General features: G+C 38.7%; 1 protein-coding gene across 1 annotated transcript; it reads right to left on the reverse strand.

The window, feature by feature from the left end:
- Positions 1–4300: 4300 nt before the first annotated feature.
- On the reverse strand, positions 4301–16492 carry IL17RD (interleukin 17 receptor D). Its single transcript, XM_084214413.1, has 10 exons — positions 16374–16492; positions 15597–15717; positions 14522–14566; positions 14276–14427; positions 13829–13894; positions 12911–12965; positions 11938–12048; positions 10283–10467; positions 7089–8025; positions 4301–4676 (listed from the first exon to the last, which is right to left on the reverse strand). The coding sequence occupies exons 1-10, from the start codon at positions 16419–16421 to the stop codon at positions 4561–4563; spliced, it is 1836 nt and encodes a 611-aa protein (XP_084070539.1). The 5' UTR covers positions 16422–16492; the 3' UTR covers positions 4301–4560.
- Positions 16493–17581: the final 1089 nt, after the last annotated feature.

Raw genomic sequence — 17581 nt, forward strand, 5'->3', positions numbered from 1 at the left:
GCAAGTTTTATAAGCAATTTGATGTTGATTTACAGTTAAAGGGTTAATACAGAACTTGCACAGGGAGCAGATGGTCGGAGAGTTTAGAATTACATGAAACCACAGACACACACTTCCCCCGTGGAGAAAAAAGCCAAAATGATGGACTGCCATGAAACAAACTTACCTGACTCATAATCAACAGGACTGCCTCTTTTCAAGCAGATATTTTGCACACCAAAGGCAACTAAACAGAATTCCAGCTAAATCAGCAGCCCAACAGGACAGCATCCCATACACTCACTCACAGTAGTTCAACCTGCCATCTATTGCCAAGGCCTGTCACCCTACCAGAGAACCTGGAAAAAAGTTTGATTTTTGTAAATTGGACTTCATTACAGCTTTATGTCTTTTTATTACCCAATAGAGAAATTTGTCCACATGTTGACTTTTTCTTGCATGGATTTTTACTATTCCATGAAGCCTATTATATTATAAATTATTATATGCCACAGCTCAGGCAGCCACAATACAGAGTATCACCACACAATTCCAGAAGGCTTTAAGCATCCACCCATGCACAGTAACACCTCACCTCATCAGGAGGCTTCAGGCATTGCCCATACAGAGGAACATCCCATCACTTCAGAAGGCTGCAAGCATCTGCCCTTCTCGTTCTTCAGCCCAGCCTTTTATCCCCTCCTGTTGATGCAGTGCCCCTGTGTGCCCTCTGCTCCCCTTGGTGGTTGCTCAGCGCCCCTGGGCACTCCCTGGCTCATTGCTGTCAGTGCTGCTCACCTGCTGCTCACAGCTGTGCCCACTGGGGATGGGGCTGGGCCAGCCCCACTCCCAGTTACCACAAACCTACAATACCTACATTGCCTACAATATCTAACATTATATCTAACATTATATAACTAGATCCCCTTCATTTACCTGAGCAACATACGGAATCAGAGTGGTTTCAAGGCTTGCCCCTAAAATTACAGTTTGCAGGGTTCACTTACTGGAACAGTGCTTTGAAATCAGCTGGATGAAAAACCCTCATATAAATCTTAAGTATTTATCACATCCTCTTTGACAAAATTAATCCAAATTATTACAGTTTTGTGGATGTGGATAGGTTTCACCTGGCATGCAGAAAACCATGTACTGCTAGGAGCCCTTCAGGGAAGATACAGGAAAAAATTACATAAAATCATATTAATGCAATTTTATTAAAAAATAAAATCTGACCTAGTCCATTCCATACAAAAGTTTTAGAAGTTAACATTTCTTAGTTGCTTGACTATAACAAAGAGCCATCAAAAGAGCTGCTTCCCTCCCAGCACGAACAGCAGGTACAGGTCTGGCTGCTTGTGTGTTGTGTAGAACTGCATCAAAGCGTGCAGGATAAAATCACTGCACTTTTAAGCCATTTCTTTTTAACAGTATAAGAAAAGCCCAATGAATGAAATGACACAAAAATATTTTATTTTGGTATTTAACTTCTAAATTAAAGCATGATAATAAAATATTATTTCGACAATGTTAGGTGCAGTCTATTTTCAACAGTTGATGTGTCCATGGACAGGTAGAAATTATGGCAACAACTATACACCCATCCAAAATGCTGAACACACTGTACTTGAGCCTTCAGCTTTCCAATGTTTCTTCACCCTCCCAGAAAATACACTATGAAATATCCAATGTCCACACACTTGAGTGTAGCAGAAATTTAAGGGATCCTTTCACAATTACCCTGATGCTTAGAATTTACTAATGCTTGAAAACAGTAGTAAGCTAACCTCTAGTATGTGTGTTAACATATCTTTTAAAAAAATAATTCCTACAAGGATTTTTGCCGCTATTCCCAGCATAAAGAACTCTAGCCAAGTCAGTACTATGTCCTTCCAGCATCTCAGTATCTAACTGTTTTAGGAACTGTGACTTTGTAAAAAAGCTATACTAAGTTAAAGTATTACTTCTCTTACTTTTGCAAACTTGAGGTGTGGGCCATCCTGACCTGTATTTTCACTTAATTATATTGTCTTTCTTCTGAGTACATAAAATATGCTGCTTCCACCTTAAGCTAAGAAGGAATAAAGGAATTTTTCTTCCCTCCCACCCCTAGATGTGACTGTCATCTGCATAGACTTTTCATAATTAACAAATAAGTTTTGCAAGATTGTACAGCAAATTTTGAACAAATAAAAAAAATTAATGACAAGCGATTCTTTGTGCAACTGCCTTCATCCCTTTTCAACACTCAGCTTTCTTAGAGCTCAAAATGAAAACTTCATTTCATTTCATAATACTGATTCTGCCACTGTATTCAAAGGAACAAGGAAATCTTCCCAATCTTTAGCCCAGCATTAAATAACAGTAAGTGAGCTGAGACTTCCCATGGATGAGAGCAGCATTGCCTTCACCAGCTCACTGCTAAGAAATTGCCTCCTCCTTCTCATGTTGTGCAGCTTTGGCATTTGTATGCACAGCAGATCTTCAGCACACAGGTTGTGTCACCTTTCTGCCTTGGTTTATTCAATCCAAACCCTTTTTTCAGTAAAATAACAAGAACTGCACCAAATCATAGCTGGATATCCCTCATAGCTGGATTTAGTGGAGGAGCATTCATCTCTAAATGATTGTGCCAAGTCTGACCTTCAAGCAATGGGAAAACATGGAGAATTTTGCATTCAATAAGGCCCAAGGCACAGCCTTAAAAAAATCATCAAAGGCACAGATGATTCAACTATGTGTGTAAAAGTACCTAAACTTACTTAGATATTGCAAGTTTTGAAGTTTTCCAGGTAGTGTTCTTTGAAATTCAGAAAGCAGAGAGAATAAGGAACATTTCATTACTGGACAAGGCCCTCCAGATCCAACGCATGCTGATCCAAATGATCACAGAATTCTATATTACAATTGCAAAGCATGGCAGAGTTCTGCCATTAATTGTTATACACAAATAATTGTTACAGCACTTTCTTACTCCATCTGTGATAACAATCTCAAGAGTCCTTTGTTTGGAAATTCCAATGATTAAATATAAACTGACACAAAGAAACCCAAAACAAAACAAAAACAACCCAAGAAAACAACCCGTGAGCTTTACAGCTACTCAGCCAAAATCATCACGTAATAGTTCTATCTCATGCTATCAAAGTGGATAATAAAATGTAACAGTTAACAATGTCTAATTCTCATCTATTACAACTAAGAGAATATTTGAGGTATTTGAGTTCTCCCTTAATTCTCTTCAAAGCAACCTCCTGCTAGTGGAATGTGAATGTAAATGAGTCAGAATTTGACTCTGTGACCAGAATGAGCAAAGGCACATTGGTGAGGTGTCCTTTAGTATTTGCTGCTCCCATTATTACTGTAATAGTGCCTGGAATTGCAGTTACAGAGATGCATTTAATTTCAAGAAAGTTGCTCCTGGGGAACAGGAGGGACATTTTGGATGAAGATTTACCCACCTGGTCACTGCAGGAAACAGGACATGAATGCTCTGTATCAGCAGATAAAAGTGGCCAGCGGTAATTTTGGCATTTTTCCTTAATATAACACTAGTGACAGTACACAAACTTAATCACTAAGTGATGATAAGTAGGGTAAACTGCAAAATAACTCACTGGTTTCTGTTCACTGCTTGGCTCAAGACAAAGTACTCCTGCCTGTTAACTGCTGGTCTTGGCTTGTTTTAGCCCAGGTGGTTCTGTAGCACCTGTCCTCAAATATGAACCCCCATCAAGCTTATTCCTCTCATGGCTGAACAATCCTAGAATATCTTCAACACAAGATGTGGTCTTCCTTCTCCCATCTCTTTATTCTTTGTGTTAGCCCTTCAGGAAGAAACAGGAAGCTTTGTTTCCATGGTATCATTCAGCATATGGAGGAGCTGTATTTTTGTCTATTATAAAATGATCCTCAGCCTCAGAATGGGGCTGTCTGTGAGTCACCACAGACAGACTGCGGAGGAGACACGGGAGATCCATGCAGGGGAGGGAGACATGCACTGCAACTAAATACTGACACACATTAGCATCTGGGAAAAGGAGGCTGAGGAAGAGAGCTCAAACATTTTGAAAAGGAAATTATTTCTTCTGATGGAGAATTTCTTGATGTCACCTTTGGCATTTTATCTTGCTTCTGAAAAAAAATCCTGTTCTCCTTCACTACAACACTCCTGCCATCAAGTATATCAGCACTTAAAACTACAGGCTGGAGTACAAAATTTACTAAGGCTTAACGTTCCAAGCTATTTTATGTCCAGTTGCAAAGTTATTCCTAGCAAAAAATAGTAAATTTTGATTATAGCATCTGTAAACAGTGTAATATAATGACATTTAAATTATAACAGGAATTATTTTAAATGTATGCTCTTCTGGTTTTCCATGCTACATTTTTCAAATCATGAAAGAATTTCTATAAAAATACCAACAGATTCAAGTTTACTGGCCACAAAAAATGGAATAACAGATCTTCTTCAAGGGCAGTTTGTTCCTTCAAGTAGATTTGGTGCTGAGACAGTGTGGTAGTTAAAGCACAAACAGAGGCTGTTGATAAAGTGGCAATGCATAACAATGTTGTAATGTATCATAAAGGAGCAATTGCCTGCAGTTCATCAGTGTGGATGTGGCAATGAAGTTCTGCTTTACATATTCCAGGCACTAAGAACTTTGTAGCAGTCATTACAGGAGGTTCTTCTTCCCCTGTAAAAGGGAAAAAAAAAGTGAACTTCATTAATTAAAACAGTGATTTTGTACTCAGTCAATATTTGAGAAACAATGCCAAGAAAACTTCTGAAATGCCTCTGTACCATCTTGTCTTGCACTCCTGAAGCTGAACTATCATGCTCAGCAAAATGTTATCTAGAGGTACAACACTGATTTTCTTCCCAGGCAGGACTTCTTGGGGAAGACCTCATTAGTGAATGGCCCTAGTAAAGGCTTGGTTGTTGGTACTTCATCAAAATTAAATTGAACTCCAGTTGAGGATGCCAAATATGATGGTATCTTTGAGAATCTTTACTTTGCAGACCAGTAGTCTGCTCAGGAACTGCACTGAAGGATAGAAAGGATTATAAGTAAGGGGATTTATGATTTTTATTCAAAAGATTATATCAAACTGGCCTTTTAAGGAAGAGAGGAAAGCTCTTTTGAGATGCTAAATGTCAGAGCTATTCACATTTGTTCTGACCAAGTAACAGGTAAAATAAATAAAAAACTGAAATGTAGGGTGAATTCAGAGCAATAATTTGGCTCAGAACAAGAATAAAAGCTTAAAAATTCTATTTACTCCTCTCATTAGCACGCATATAAATATTAGGGCTGTAAATGTTTTGTATGTCTGGGACACTAAAGAAATTTAATGAGTTGCAGTCTAAAAGGCAGATGATGCTTTCAGAGTCAGTTCCAGTGCTGTCTCCTTTGTAACCTGTACCTCACCAGGGCTGTGGTTGGGGTGAGGGAGGTTTGGGGGAGAGTCAGTCAGGGTGGTGCTTTTGGATGAGGACAGTAGATGGGAAAATGGCAGAAATTTTTGTTTCTTGAGACACTGGAACACCAGCAAGAGCTCTAACGTTTAACCTCTGCAGCTGAAGCATGTTAACAAGGGGGTATGTGACTTGAAAATCAATTACTGGGAAGACTGCCTCTTTCTTCCTGTGCCTCCTTGCAGCTGGGACAGCCAGCTGACAGCTCAGCCATTGAATCAGGAGGGGGACACTGGGAAAGCATTCTTACAGGGAGGCCATACATTTTAAACTAGCATCCTCATTTCACTAGAACCTTTACAGAGATCATCTGTAATTTTTCCCACAAATGTGGGAAAAAACTAAGTTAGAAGATGGTAGGAAAGTAAAAAATATAGTTTTAATTCTGAAAACAGAGTAGTAGTGACCTAATTAATTAATTAAAACAGTAAATCTGGGTTTTTTTCCCACCGGAAGTTTTTTTCAGATTTTAACTATTTAGTCACATAAACTATCTAACTGATAGGTGCTATGTCTGTAAATCAGCATTTGTATTATCTTCCTCAAAGATAATTCTGGCATCAAACATTATTTAATTATTTTAAATTATTTAAAAAAGAATAAAAAATTCATTTACCCAAGAGAAAAGTCTAGTTAACACACTGTCAACACTTATTCTAGAAAGCAGAACAGCGTACAACCACCAAAATACAATATTCACCTGTTGTAGCTGTGTGGGAAATGGATTTGTACAGAGTTTAAGTTTTACACACTCTGTGAGCTTTCTGTTAACTCTTAAAAACTCTACAAATCCATGTCCCACATAGCTGCTTAAGGCAAATCTCAGCAGAGCACTTTTATCATATCAATACAATTGCTGGAACACTCCTCACTGAGGGAGCTGTGATGCCAGTTCAATATCCTCTAACTAGTTAGGTTAGATCAGTTTTTTAATACAGCCTGAGGCAAAATTTACACCTTCTAACTGGAGGTTCCTGGGCTGGGTGTCTATTCTGGAGAGTGTCTTCCAAGCATTTCAATTACTCCACTGAAAGCCATTTGTTCATTCCCCAGCCCTGTATCTGGTGAGAAGCCTGATGTCATTGTGGAAGTTGAGCTGACCACAGTACAGACACAGCCCTAAAGGATCCAGTATGTGCTGGAGCAAAATAGCATGCCAGGTTTAGATTTATGGCTGTCTGTGAGAATGCTTCACCATATCACCCTCTTGATTACAGCACACAGCTGTCAGCTGAAATCCCAGCTGCCAAAGAGTCCCTGGAAGGAAGAAGCTATCTCTCCAAGAATAGGTCAATTAATGAACAGTGACTTATTAATAGAATTTTAGTGAAATCTTAGCTAGATAAGATTTCCTCCACACACTGTTCAGGAAGTTCAGGAAAAAATAAATTTTTCCAAAGTTACTCTACCTATTTTTATTCTTTATTTTTTATATTTTTATTTTGTATATTTTTTTATTTTATATTTTGAAATATTTTAAATTTTGTGTTTATTTTTACCATCTTTTTACAATGTTTACCTTTCTCTGCAGCCTTTTATATGGCTCCTCACATATTACCTTAGCTACTTGGAGATGGCAGAAATATGCACAGTAACTGAATGTAAGTTCTGATACACTGCTGGATCTTACCTAAACCTGATGATGAAGAAACACTTCCTGTAATGGAAGATGTTTCCATTTGGTCTGTCAATAGTCCTTCCATTAAAGGTAAAGATAATTCAGATGAAGGGACAGATGAATCATAGATCCCAGAATCTCGAGGCATGTCTTTCAGATTTGAAGCTTTGACAACATGTAACAATGGCTGAAGGACAGAGCTGCCACCACCTGGAATGTCCTGAGTTTCTATATCTTCTCCAAGGGTTAAGTGCTGAATGATACAGTGAGAGTCTGAATTCCCCCCTGAAATGCTGAGATCTGTTTTCAGGTAAAAATCACCATCCACCACCTGTTTATTTACCAAGTCATTTAAAACCAAGCCTGAATCAAATTTTTCCATGACAGGCTCTGGATAGTGTAAAGAAGGTGGAGGGAAGGGAATGAATTGTTTCTCAAACCAATCTGGTTCCTGATCAATGAACTGATGCATGTTGCAAATAGCAACATAAAGGGACCTCCCAGATTTGCTCCTGAAATAATTCCTTTTACTGATGTTAACAGGAAACACCTCTGAATCCTGTACACTAAGATCTCTGGAGTGTAAGTGTGAATAGAGCTGGGGGAGATTGTCCATCAGTTTGTATTTTGTGCTCAGATCCAGAATGGCAGGGATGTCTCCCTCACAGGAGTAATCAAAGTAAACTGCAATGAACTTGCAGAGGTCAGCTGAGTTCTGCTTGGCCTGCCGAAGCTTCTCTGCAACAGTCAGCACAGCAAAGAGAAAGGGCTCTCCTTTCCCTGCTTCTTTGGGTACTCCTCTGTGCTTCCAGTTCTTTTTTTCAACAAAGTATTTCATTCCTTTGGAACACACAATGATGATAAACTGCGACTCATTTATTTTTTTATTAAGCCACTCCTTCTGATCTTCTTTACAGCTTTTCAGATCTTCCCACAAATCTAAAGCCACCTAAAAAGGGGGAAAAAAATCTGATTAAGTGTTATGTAAATAAAACCAAGTGGTTCCTTAAAAAATACCCACCATGGATTTGATACACAGCAATATTTCTTGGGGAATAAAAAGAACATAGAAAATGTGCCTGGATGAAGTAAATTACAATTAACTTATGTAATCAAATTTGGTATCATCAATCTACAATAAACAATTGTGCTTGCCTCAAACAATTTACCATTGTTTGTCTGGGTCCATAATGTGCTGAATGTAATGGAAGTAACAGAATCACAAGATTGCTTAGATTGAAGAAGACCTTTAAGGTCAAGTCCAACCATTCAGCCAGCCCTGCCAAGTTTACCACTAAACTGTGCCCCTAAGTGCCATATTCACTTATCATCCTTGCATATTAATGAAGTGTGATGCCAAGAATTTTCATATCTAGATAGAAACATAATTAGTGCCTATAATATCAAGACCTTCCAGTTAGGATGCAAAACAACAACAATTTTATCTGATGAGAAAGCTCTGAAGATTTTATCCTAGGAGTTATTTTATTTTGTACTTGGTCAAGCCTTCTGACCATTCTACATTATCTGAAAGGCTTCTGTACACCAAGATGAGGGACACAGTGCTTCACCTCACAGGAGGAATGAGTAGTAGGATGAGAGAAAAAAACAGATGTAAAAAACTTGCATAACAGACACACATCAAAACCACTAATAAAATCTTCCTTGAAGAATTCTTCCAGAGAACGACAATTTTTGCTCTGCTGTGTCACCCACAGCAGAGTGGAAAACTTTGCCCCATCAGAAGACAGAGTAGGTGGATGCCCAGAACACAAGGACTCCTGAAAACTGCTGCCACACTTTTGGCTACAGGAAGGAAGTGATGATCCTGCCTGAAGTGCTGGTCAGCTGGACTGGCAGATCATTGTCAGCTCTAGCCTGGGAGGAGAGGGAATGCATGGGGAAGAGAGGGCATTTTACTGCTGCCTGGGAGATGCAGTCAGTTTTGTGTCTGGTTTTGTTTCTGTTCTTCAAAATCCTGTGTGGCCTGCTATTTGTGAGAAAGGATTTTTAAAGTAATAGCTTGTCCATAATAAATAGCTAGTAAATGCCAATGGTTTTATCCTTTGAGAAAACATTCCAAGCCCATATGAAAAATACTTGTGCAATTCTTCTGTTATGCATAAATCATCACTTTTTATATTAGACTACTCAGTTTTAATAACACCATGTATTATTTCTGTACATAGGTGCTATCAATATTTTGTTATATCAATTTTGTATGCTGCCTGAGACCACATATTCCATGGTCAGAGCAGTAAGAGCTCATCTCAACACTATTCCAAAGAGGAGCAGTGTAGTAGGGCTAAAGTACATCTCTAAGAGGAGTTTCAAGCAAGTTAGTTATAAAATAGTTTATCCTGAACTATTTTAAGCAGATGAAAAAGCTGTGACCATCCCCACCAAAGATGAGGCCTTGGCTGTGTTTCTGTCTTTGGTCACCAGAGAGCAGAGTTGCTGTAATGAAAGCCAGCTCCAGCTCATCCCAGTCACATCCCGGGGGTGGGGGAAAAATGCAGCACAAAGAGACCAGCAACTGTCCTGCCTTTTCCAGCTGAAAAGTGAAAAACTGGTCACATATTGATTCCATTTCAGACAGCAGTATGAGATTCTAAGCCTCCTCATTCAAAGTAGCAATTGAAATGTCTCTCTCATACCTTTCAAACAAAAACAAGAAAAAAAAAAAGAGCTGCTGATTTCACAGTATTAATGTAAGAGAAGGGAAGCAAAAAAAAATCAGTAAGTACACAGTGTCAACAAGTAATCCTAATCATGCAGTTTTTGTTCTATGGGTGGAAGTCTTGATAGATTCAACTTCTTTTAAATTGCAATACAAAACACACTTTAGGAATACCAAAGCATACCAGGTAGACAATACCTCTTTGTGGCTGCTAACCATAAAGATGTAAGGCCTACTGAACAGAAAAAGCACTTAATTCAAAGCAAGCTAAACATGGCTGAATGAAAGTCCTGAAATCATGACCTTCCACTATTCTGTTGGTTTGGGTTGTTTTGGTTTCTTTACACTGGATAAGATCTCTCCATTTCCCCAAGTAAAGAAAATTCATACAGCCTAAATTTAGAAAAGTAACAAAAGTTATCTCTGTGGAAAGGAGTGTCTGAAATACCTATTTTTCAAGCACAGAATTTTGGGAGTGCTGTTTCAATTAAGGAAAAGTCATTTACATATGAAATGTTGAGTTTACCTCACAGCCACAAAAGTCCTGAAGAAAATAAGCAAAGCACTGGATGACATTAATGTGCTTCTGGCAGTCTTTGCTGGAATAGCAGATGAACACTTTTGGCCGGGGTCGAAGTCTTTCCACATGGAGACCTGCAGCATATGCTGAAGATTCTGAGCTCTCCTCATCTAGATGGGAATATATATTTTCTAAAGTGCAAGAGAAAAGAAAGTTCATTGGTTTTGTTTTGGATTTTTATTACTTTTGTAGGCTTTTTACTAATGCATACAGTAATGTTTGGGTTATTTCCTAAATATTTTCCTCTCCTTTCCATCCTGAAAAAGAAAAGTTGTACACACACTATTTATCCAGCTTAAGATTTGCTGCATGTGGAATACACTTTCAAAGTGAAATGTGCAGTCCAAACCACAACATAAGCCAGGTAAGAATATTAAACTCCAGGTCCACAGACCCTTTCAGAATATCCTACAAGATTTCAAAGTGTATATATACACACCCATGTTTGGACATTAATTTGACATTAATTTGAATTAAGATATGATTAATTTAAACCAAAATACCTATTAGTGTTTATTTCCTTGCATAGATCCTTTTATGCTGGAGCATAAAAGTCTGGCCTCATGCCAGACTAAGTCAGCCTAGTTCTACAGCTGATTAAGCTAATTTGGAATAAAGTATGACTATTTCAAAATACAATATCCATCTAGGGATTCAATTCAGAAGAATTCATCAGGAATAACTATTCTGGACCAACTCTTTCTGTAGACAAATCCTCAGTGATTTGTCTGGGTTTTTTGTTGGAACTGTGCTAGCTGTGAGCAAAGGGGATGACTAAAGAAGACCAGAAGGTAAAAGGATTTAACCCAGCTGGCATATAGCACTTGCAGTATATCTCAGTGCCAAAATTCAGGTGGATAACACAGATATGTGAGGTTTGGAGAAGTAATCTCTTTTTCCATTATTCATGAAACCACATGATTCTTTAAATTCGATATAAAAAGCCAAGGTATTTTTAACATTTAAATGTATCAAGTGTTGCTTGCCAGCTCCTGGATACAGAGGAGAAGTCAGCAAGGAGGAATGGAATCTAAAAACATCTGCAAGCAGGGCTGACAGTAAATTTAGGAGATGGCTTAGAATGAAAAGTAAAGGCAACTTCCAGGAAAGTGAGTGAATCTGGAATAGCAGCTGTAGATAGTATTCCAGACAGCACTGTGAGTTGTATTGGCATCACATGGCTTTACTTTCCTTCTGATTTAAAATAAAAATGAATTAGGTATTTCTGAGTAAAATGAGGGAATGTTTAAAACATACCCATTTACAAATCTGTTTGTAATCTACATGGTCACATGGTACTTTCTCAAAGAAAAAGAAACATGAAATAAAAAGTATTTTCCACTACTGCTTTTGTTCTTTCCTTTCTACAGTGAAGTCTTGATCTGTGATATAATACTGTCAAGGGAACCAATCACCACCAAGCACTGATTAAGAATTTGCTACAAATTTCAGCACACAAAAAGCTGAGGGGAGAAAGGATAGAGAAATAGAAAAGCAATCTTTTCAGATAAAGGCATTTCTGGAGTCAGCCCATCAATGAGGACTGTTTTGGTTACAACAGCATATCTCTCAGTGGCACTGCACTGAGTGGAGCCTCCTACCTTGCTGTTTCTTGCGGCACATCACAGTGAAGAGCGTGGCAAAGGCAGAGATGACAACCAAAGGCACTGTGATGGCAATGGCTCTGATGGGGCCAGCCCACGGGGAGTGCACTTGGAAGAGAAAGCACAATCAGCCACATGCAAATCAGCTGCATCACCATTATCTAAAGAAATCTTCACACTGGGAATGCCAAACTGCTGCAGTACTCTATGATCAGGTAATTGTCCAAGACACAGTGTATCAAATATGCTCAAGTATCATGTTCTGCTCCATTTCAAATTAGGTTTTACAGCGGTTGCCCCACTGCCACTGCATCAGAGTGACTCTCCTAAGTCACAAGAGCTGCAACTCACACCAGCCTCAGGAGAACAACCCTGTGGCAAATAGTTTGGATGAGATATGCAGTGGCCATTTGGACCTGACATGTTTTGTTCCAGGGTGCTGAACCTGCCCCTTAGAAAGAGCTGCCTTCCTGCAGAGCTCACCCTCAGCAGTGTGCATTGGGATTCAGTGCATTTAACCAGGTCTGGCCCACAGGCATGTGAAGCATACAGGTTCTCCAGACTGCTGGGTTTGGTACCAGGGCTGAAGGACACAGGTGATGCGTTCAGGCTGCTCCCACAGTTTCACTGCAGTATTTCCGCACTATTGCACTCCCAGATGTATGCAATTAAGGTTGTCATTCCTCATATCCACATATACAACAAAAACCACTTTCCCACAAAGATTTCCAGTGATGGACTGATCTAAACTCCACTAAATATAAACACACAGAGATGCACATGTGTATGCTCAAGTGTGCATCTCTACTCTTGTTTCATTAGGTGAAAAAAGCACAGCCCAATTATCTCAATAGTCTAGATTATGGCAAACAGACAAAGGTCAAACAGAGATTTATTTCCAACATAATTAAAACTGAATCTAAATTATTACAGTAAATACAGTATATTGTTTAAAAAACAGAATTCATACCTGGTTTTAGCGCATAGTGCATCGTTTTCCTTGTTGTATTAGTGTCATCAACCAGCTTGGAAAAGTAAAAAATTAGTTTTATTTTCTGCAATATTAAAATAACTGTAACAGCTTTTATGACCAAATGTGAAGAAAGATACTGTTCAAACAGTTAAAACTAAAGAGCATCACAAACTAGTATAATAAAAATTGACCAAGAAAGAGAATTCCAAATTCAAAAGATAAAAATAGAAGTCCAGGAACTATGCAGGCCCACAATTTCAGTTTAAGGCACAAAGTGCTGTGCACTCATGGAAGCAAAGCTATGGAAAGGTCAAGAACATTCTGATGCCTTGAGATTCTAGCCTTTGTATTTTTATGTATTCATCCTGTACCACATTAGTGCATAACTCAAAATTCCATATCAAGTACTAGTTAACTTTCCTCACATTTTGGTTAGACAAACAATCCCTCTGGGGCTGTGTTCCAAGGATACCCTACAGCCTCAGGCCCTGGAAAGTATAAACAAAAGTGAATTGGGGGGGAGCAAACTGGGGGAATTTGACTTCATTACCTGAAGCTGTAATTGGAAGAATAACCCCAATATGTAAATGGACCAAACTTATATCTGTCTGAAAAAACTCCTGCCCATCATCCATTTTGGGTGTAGCCCCTTGGGGAGGCTTCATCTGCCTTTAATTCACCCAAAGGGCCTCCATTAAATATCTCTGCTTTTACTCTTCTAATTTTGTCTGGCCTCTGTTTCCAGGTAAGCCCTAAAAAGGCATCATTCTAGAAAATGTACTTGTCCAAATCACTTCAGTAGGGGTACCCGGAGGTCAATTCTACCAGTGTGATTTGAAATATTTTGATTTTACTCCATTTTCCCATTAACATATTCATTTAGGTGTTGTACAGAAGACTGTTTAGAAATGTTACCTCAATGATATAATCCCCTGGAGACACATTCTGAAGAACACAACTTGTAGTGTCTGTGTTCTGCTCCTATATAAAGAAAGAATATCTTGCAAGCAATTCACATACTTTGAAAACCTAATAAAGAATTCACACTGATTTAGAAATAGGCAGCACCCTTTGTAGTAACACACCTTAGACCAGCAGAACTAACTCTGCCCATTCACTGCTGCAATTGTCTGCCTGCAGAACTCACTTGTGTTTCCAGGCCCAATGGAGTCCCCAAGCCTGGCTTTGACTGATAAGTGCTATCACAGCACAATTGTGATTTACTTAAATAGCTCCAAACAGTTTTACCATTTTAGAACTGACACTTATTCATATTAAGTTTTTCAAGTTTCTGTAAGACCTTAGAACACCTCATGTTAACAGGTGCTGTGTTTTTAAGAGCTACAAAACTCAGCCACGTACCTGTCTGCAGGTCTTTTGCTTAAACAGTCCCTCATGCTTCAGTTTGTAGTGAAGAAAGTAGTACCTAAACCCAAAGTTGTGAGGTGCATGATCAAAGGACACTTGCATGTTAAAACCTTGCTGGGTAACATTCACATTCCTTGGCTTCCAGTCTGTCAGAGGAGATATTCATGAATTTCAAAATGACTCTTCAAGTACAGAAACTTTTTAAAAGATTAATATATAGAAATATTACATTTCACTTACAAGGTTTGCAGACAAGGTTTTCTGGCTGTAGCAACAATTCACATGCTACAAATATACAGAAAAAATATTAATTATACAGTATCGAACTGCTATGGCATTTAAACAGAAAAAGAACAAGGGCCAAAGTAGGGAGTTCATAATTTTGAGAACCCTCACTTCTTTCCCAGACTTTAATATGCCTGGACTAAATGCATTTTGCAAACTTAACTCCTTTGTTATGATTTCTAGTCCCTTCTCATCTTTATATGAGAAACAGAGATCCATTAATTTGAATATCACATTTCTAAGAAAAAATGGATAACACCAGGCACAGCACATCAGGAAAGGAAATTAAAACTAGTCTTAAATACATTTACTCAGAATAGGTAAGTATGTTGAGCACTACCACCAATGGTACAGCACTAACAGACAGACTGGAAAACACCTTAAGCAAGTTTTATAGGGGAAAAAACCCTTAGCAAGACAAATATCAACAGTTCACCCCAAAGGGTACTGGCAGTTTCTCACCATACTGTGTGAGCACTGAGGAGCTTATTCAAATTTCTTCTCTCCACCTCCAATGAGAATTGCTAAGTAATTGCAAGAAATTCAACTTGATGTGCTGCTATCTAATTCTAGATGTCCTCCTCTACATCTGTCTTTAGATAGCTGTTTTTAAATTGTAATCTCAAAGGCAAAGAACAACCTGCCCTTCTTCACAATGTCCAGAGAGGAGCAAACCATCTTCAAGAGTTAACTGAGAACCACAGGAAGAATCCTGCTCCAGGCAAACCTGAGATAATCTCTGGCCTACCTGACACTTTTCTTCTGGTTGCTGCCTAACACTTATGATCACACACCACACATTTATCTATGGCAGGCAAATTCTTTCTGTCTTAACACCCAGATCTTCCTTCCACAACAGTGTCAGTAACTGCTTAACCCAGACTCGCCCAACATCATCACCCACTACATTCCCTTGCTGGGAAAACCAAAACATTGAGGGGAGGGGAGGACCACTGAAGAGATGATGGGCAGTACTGTACAAAATGCAACACTACAGTCTTTGCAACACCATATTATATGCAATACTTACATCTAGTTCTGAAGAAAAATGGGTGATAATTACTTTCATTTTTAATGGAAGGAAAAGGAACAATCTTTACAAAGTAATCTGTTTCAAACTTCAAGTTTACAAAGGGCTGGGACTCCATTCCCTACAAAAAAGACAAGATTGCACATATTTTAAAATCAATGATCATAGCTGAAAGTTTTTTTCAAAGCAAGCCCACAGTTTTGCAATCAAAGACTGAAATTAATACATTAAGAATCCTTTCTCTACCCCTCTATTCCAAACTGACATGAGGAATCTCAATCCCTAGTTGGATGTAGACTATTACAGATGTGCATTTGTACTCTAGTTACAAATGGCAGCTCCCAGCTTCAGGAAAGTTTCTATCAAAAGGAACTAGATCTGTCTCTAAAGCAACAAATATCAATAATTTCACCAATAATACTTTTGGGAACCAACCAACTCTTCTACAAGGGCATGGAGCAATAGGACAAGAGGGAATGGCTTCAAACTGAAAGAGGGAAGGGTAAATTAGATATTGGGAAGAAACTCTACAGTGTGAAGGAAGAGAGGCCCTGGCACAGGCTGCCCAGAGAAGCTGTGAATGCCCCATCCCTCCAAGTGTTCAGGTCAGGCTGGATGGGCTTGGAGCAACCTGGGATAGTGGGAGGTGTCCCTGCCCATGGCAGGGGGTGCAGCTGGATGACCTTTAATGACCCTAACCATTCTAGGATGATAAACTCCTTCAAGACTACTCACAGTCAAACAACACTGAAACTTTTCCTGAAACAAAGCACTTACTGTTCGTTTAAAACCGGGGCTGAGCTGCTTTGGATCTTTTAAAACCATCTGCTGGCATTGTCTTCCCTCTGACTTTAACTCCTCAAGTATTACTCGAAATCCCTTCAGGTATTCAATCCCTACAAACAGCAGGGCATTTAAACAGAAGGTTAATATTTCAAAATGCATAATGTGGTATTTAATGCAATTTGAATATAGTTCATTTGTCTTTAAAAGTAAAGCTTATCAGTCATATGAAATATGTTTGTATTTAATACCTGTTGCTGTATGTCAGTTCTGCATATTCCATCTTGCCTACCTAGAATTCAGCCTTTGGCAAAGGCTGCAATCACTGCATACTTGTGTAATGCTTGGAACAGAGGGGCCCATGTCTCACCAGGAGCTTCCAAATTACCATTGCAATCTAAGTTATCAGTACCTTCTTCACCATCAGAAATACTTCATAGTAACTTCACATTTCCATTTTAACAGTCAAATATAACATTTTGCTGGTAAATGATAGGAATAGTCCTTTATAAATTTTACTATCATCACTGAGACTCCCAGATTAAAATGGCAACAATTGTTACAACTTCTTTAGTTCTAGTACAGTAAGGGCTAACAGAAAACTTGACTTAAATGGAATGGAATTTATTCCAGTGCATGTATACTTCCAGTTATTCATAACTGCTGCCAGAACTACACCCATTTTGTTCAAGTTACTCTACTGCAACTTAGCACAGTGTCTTTACAATGTTCTCATCACAGAATTACTTCATTATATGACTAAACTGAGTCACAGTGATGTGAATATCCCAGGAAAATGCCAGGGTTGCCCTGTGACAGTTTTGTGGCTCAGGTATCAAAGGCACTGCACAGCTCTTTAACTCTCACTACTCCATCTAATTGCATCTCTTCAGCAGCATTACACATATTTATCAATGACACAGTCACAGCTTTTGTAAGCTAATGCTACATCAATCAAAATGGACTCATTTCAGTCTATGCTATGCTTGTCAACACAAAAAATAAAATTCCGAATGTATCATTTTCCACCACCTCCTCTGGTTCGCTGGTTTTCACAGGTTTGTGTGTTTTGATTAATGTTTCATAATTCTGTAAAAGATAAAGTGTTGCCAAATGTGTTCTCAGCACTCATGGAACAAAAGCATTATTTGTCCTTACACAAAGACCCTGAAAGTTACCCAAGATTCCTGAACTGCAGCTCT

The sequence above is a fragment of the Fringilla coelebs genome (assembly GCF_963513975.1).
Source record: "Fringilla coelebs genome assembly, chromosome: 13".
Taxonomy (NCBI): Eukaryota; Metazoa; Chordata; class Aves; order Passeriformes; family Fringillidae; genus Fringilla; species Fringilla coelebs.

Bases quoted from the DNA above. Each gene is read 5' to 3' on its own strand.
- IL17RD (XM_084214413.1), bottom strand. From the start codon at position 16,421: ATGGTTTTAAAAGATCCAAAGCAGCTCAGCCCCGGTTTTAAACGAACA. The intron at 15,718-16,373 runs GTAAGTGCTTTG...TCTTTTTTGTAG, and splicing joins GCCCCGGTTTTAAACGAACA to GGAATGGAGTCCCAGCCCTT. The intron at 12,049-12,910 runs GTATGAATTCTG...TTCTCTTCCAAG, and splicing joins GCACTATGCGCTAAAACCAG to TGCACTCCCCGTGGGCTGGC.